This window comes from Otolemur garnettii, unplaced genomic scaffold (genome assembly GCF_000181295.1).
Source record: "Otolemur garnettii isolate 467f Iridium unplaced genomic scaffold, OtoGar3 scaffold00228, whole genome shotgun sequence".
Classification (NCBI taxonomy): Eukaryota; Metazoa; Chordata; class Mammalia; order Primates; family Galagidae; genus Otolemur; species Otolemur garnettii.
Window position 1 is genome coordinate 1,511,133 of NW_003852623.1, and position 4,125 is coordinate 1,515,257.

The window sequence follows — 4,125 nt, forward strand, 5'->3', positions numbered from 1 at the left end:
AGATGGAGGGTACAGACCCCTGTACCTCAGAAAAAGGATGTTACTTGGGAAATATCATTTGGGTGGTTTAATAATCACCATCTTTAGGTCATAGGTTGATTCTGTTCATTATCATCACCCTACAAAGGTATCCATGGACTGTAACATTTTCTTTGCAAAGATTTAGGGTATGCTATCAAATATTTTAAAGTATTTAAAAGTACTCCTAGAACCTACGTGGTGCAGCCTGCCTTCTGAGGGGTTTGCTTAGTTCTGTGAACATTAATTTTTATCACGAGAGCTTATGTTTTGTAATTCTATTTTAAATATATCCAGAAACTTTGTATATAATAGTATTTAATCTTCCATTGGGTGGTTGGAAGTTCAGATTGGTAGCAAGGCCACATTAGTGTGTGATTCTTGACCTAGTTTAGTCGATTAACATTTGACTACCTGTTCCATAGAGGACTCTGAGAAAGATTCATAGTCCTTTATAATTACCATTTAAAAAGTACAGTCTTTGCTCCCACAGAACTCAACTGATACGTGTGTAAAGTTTTTATGATAGAGAGAAAGTAGCATTTGCTTCAACAGACATTTGAAAGCTGGCTGTTTTCTGTAATTAGGGGGTCCCTAGCCTTAATTAACTTAGAAGCTTAGTGGGAGACACAGGAAAATCAACAACTCTAGCTATGAACACTGTACAGAATCAGACAGTGGAACTATTTGGATAGATCACTAATATTGTATGTCATTTCTGACCAAACCATCCTTTATTACAGCTTTTTCAATTATTGTAATGGTACTTTGAGTCTTTTTTTTTTCTTTAGTTTTTAAAGGGATTTTAAGCATCGTCTAGTATCACATGATTATTTTCTAGAAGTTGGAACCGAAGCCTAATGAGGCTTAGTGACTTAAGTTCAAGAAACTCTATGCTTGTTAAAGTGTGATCTCCAGGCCAGCAGCATCATACCACCTGGGAACTTGTCAGAAATACAGTTCTCAGGTACCACTCCAAACCCACTGAATCAAATTCTGTTAATGCGTGAGCAGTCTGTGTGTTTAACCAGCCTTCCAGATGATTCCAAGGCATGCTGAAGCTTGGGAGCTACTGTTACAGCTCATTCTTTTCGTCTCCTTCAGCAGCCAAGGTCACTGTCCAAGTGAACAGCTGTTATTGATGGGTGGTTTTACTGGGGGCAGGGTGGAGTCAGTAACAGTTAGTGAGGGTACTGGTAGAGTTAATTGGTGGGAAAGCTGGAGGAAGAGCCTCCAGTCCAACATTCTTCTTTCATTCATTGTTACTTTTTACCCTTTTTAATTCCTTGACAGCAATTTGTTTAGTCTGCAGTACTCATCTGGCCCCTATAGCTTTTACAACCCTTTAAACATCAAAGTCTAAAGTAAATTAAGTAAACTTATTCTTAGGAAAGCTTCTTATGTTTTTCCTCAGCTTTCTGAAGAACTGGTTCTGAACCTCCTTTGGATTGTGGACCCCTAGGAGAACTGATGAAAGCTGTAACTTCAGAAAAGAATTATATGAACAGTAGTCCCTCCCCGCCCCCATTTATGAGAGATGTGTGCCAGGACCTTCAGTGGATGCCTGAAACTGGATATTCCCAAATTATATAAACTATGTTTATTCCTATACCTATGATACCTACCTGTGACTTCCTACCTATGATAAAATTTAATTTATAAATTAGATGCAATAAGTGATCAACAACAGTAACTAATAATAAAATAAAAAGTTGTAACTAATTATACTATAATCAAAGTTACATAAGCTGCTCTCTGAATATCTTACCGCAGTCCACCACAGATCACTGAAACCATGAGATACAGGTGCTGCTGTGCACCCACCTGTACACTTGCTTGTAGATACTCGCGGAGACTCTGTTCCTCACTTTACGTGATGACTTTTCTCTTTCCATTTTCTGTGGGTAGTCTTTTTTTTTATTTAAATGGCCTGGCCTACCTCCTCCCGCATACACACCTTGCGCGTGTGCATGCACTCACAAGCACAGTTAAATGGATGGGCAAGTATTGTAGGACAGCATTTCCCAACCTGTGGGTCGCGACCTACAGGAACTGTATTAAAGGGTTGCGGCATTAGGAAGGTTGAGAACCACTGTTGTAGGAGAAACTCCCGGGTTTTTACGAGGGCATAGGTCAGAGTTTACAACAGTCCTCCATATATATATTTTCACGTACACTGAGTATTTTTTGAATGAAACGCAATATAAATTCCTGGGCATTAACCGATTAAAATTTCTTCTGGTAAGCAAGCAGAGAGATTGAACATTCAGCAGATAAGACTCAGGAGGACACCAGGCTTCAGAGACTTGGTGAAGTAGGAAACGTAGTGAGAAGAGAGAGTGTACTTTAACCATTGCCTCCCCGCCTGTCTGATTTGCAGAGGATTGGGCGGAGAGATGGTTTAGAAATGCAGAAACAAATATGGGAGGGTGAGATTTGAATATAAATATTCTAGGCATCAACCTTTATTCTCACACTAGTATCTCATGCTTTTGATTTTTATAGTATAAGATGCTTATACATTCATTATATGAAATTCAACCTGCAAGTCAAATAACATGAAATGTTTGATAGATGTTTAAAGTATGGTGCAATTATGGAGTTAAATTATTTGCCCCCAAATACTTATTTTCCAGATGCCAGTGTTTGTCTTCCTAGAGATGTGAGAAAAGTTTATAAGTTAAATAAACTAAAGCTGCTGTCTGTGTTTATGAACATTTCAGGAATCTTTATAGGGAATGATAACAATAGGAATTATTTTGCTGTGTTGCATTAAACTGCCAATAAAATTAGGTTGTGTTTAAGATTTTGGAGATAAATGTATTAAAAAATACTGTCCTCTGATATAAACGACATTGCAGTTCATGCAGTCCTTAGTTACTGGTATTTCTTGGGATGCAAATTGATTAGTAATACTGTATTAATCAGATAACCTATTTTATGAAGAGAATTTAGATAGTATTTTTATAATTGCCTTTTGAATTAAATTTATAGGATTTCTTTTCCCTTCTCTTCCAGGACCGAAGTAGGATGTATGACAGTTTGAATATGCACTCTTTGGAAAATTCTCTTATTGATATTATGAGAGCAGAACATGATCCTCTTAAGGGTAGGTGACTTTAAAAAAAGCGATTCCATACTAGCGTTCTTACCAGTTTTCATATGAAAATGAACACTAAGTGTCACCTATATAAGCTATACAATTCTATCAGACATTTACTAATAAGAACCTCTGTTTTTATGAAATGTCATACTTTTTCCTTTGTTGTGTGATGGGAAACTACTTGTATTGACTTATAATTTGAGAAAAATCCACTAGTAGGCAATATGCCGCGGTTTGCCAGAGGATCCAGAATTGGTCTAAAAGTGAACCCTGGTCAGTTTTCTAGAATTCCCTCAAGTATGGAAATATTCAGATATATTCCTTAGAATACTTGCATTCACAATTTATAGTGTCGCAAGCCTAGCAATGTCCTAGGCTAACCTTTTTCTGTGTTTTTCTTCTATATCGTATCACAGGGTTTGGGAAGCGGGTGTATTTTATTGTGGCTTCTTTGAGAGGAAGAACAGTTCTTCATAAAAGTTGGGACAAATTGGAAAATTTGAGTAGCAGTCTTTACTCGGCATTTATAGTATCTGAAGAAATTTGTTAATGTACTTGTTTTTATTTTCCTGTATACTGTGTATAAAATGAAGAAAATGTAATTATATTGATGTATGCAGTTTATATAATACATCTCATTGCCTTTGTCAGTGGTGAAAACTGTCAGACTGAGTCATAAGAGAGATTAGTTATCAATTACTACCTAATGAATTATCTCAAAATTTAATCGACATTTATTATCTTACACAGTTTCTGTGGATCAGAAATTTAGAAACAGCTTAACTGGTTCTAGCTTAAAATCTCTCATGAATTAAATTATTGAAAGCTTTGTAAACTTTGTACATTTTTAATTTTATAAAGCCAACTCTTGAGTTCTCTTACAAGGGTTATCCTAAAAACTCGAGATCTTCAGTGCTGGCAGCAAGGTGATGGCGTGGGGCCAGCTTGGTCATGCTGACCAAATATCTAATCATTTTGTTCTGTGGCTAGATTTTGCTTGTAAA

General features: G+C 36.5%; 1 protein-coding gene across 1 annotated transcript in view; it reads left to right on the top strand.

The window, feature by feature from the left end:
- Positions 1-4,125, top strand: part of CPEB2 (cytoplasmic polyadenylation element binding protein 2) — a 67,734-nt gene that overhangs the window by 13,252 nt on the left and 50,357 nt on the right. Inside the window, exon 5 of the mRNA XM_012812871.2 lies at positions 3,037-3,127. Within this exon, the coding sequence (XP_012668325.1) occupies positions 3,037-3,127 (91 nt within the window). The remainder of the gene's footprint in view (positions 1-3,036; positions 3,128-4,125) is intronic.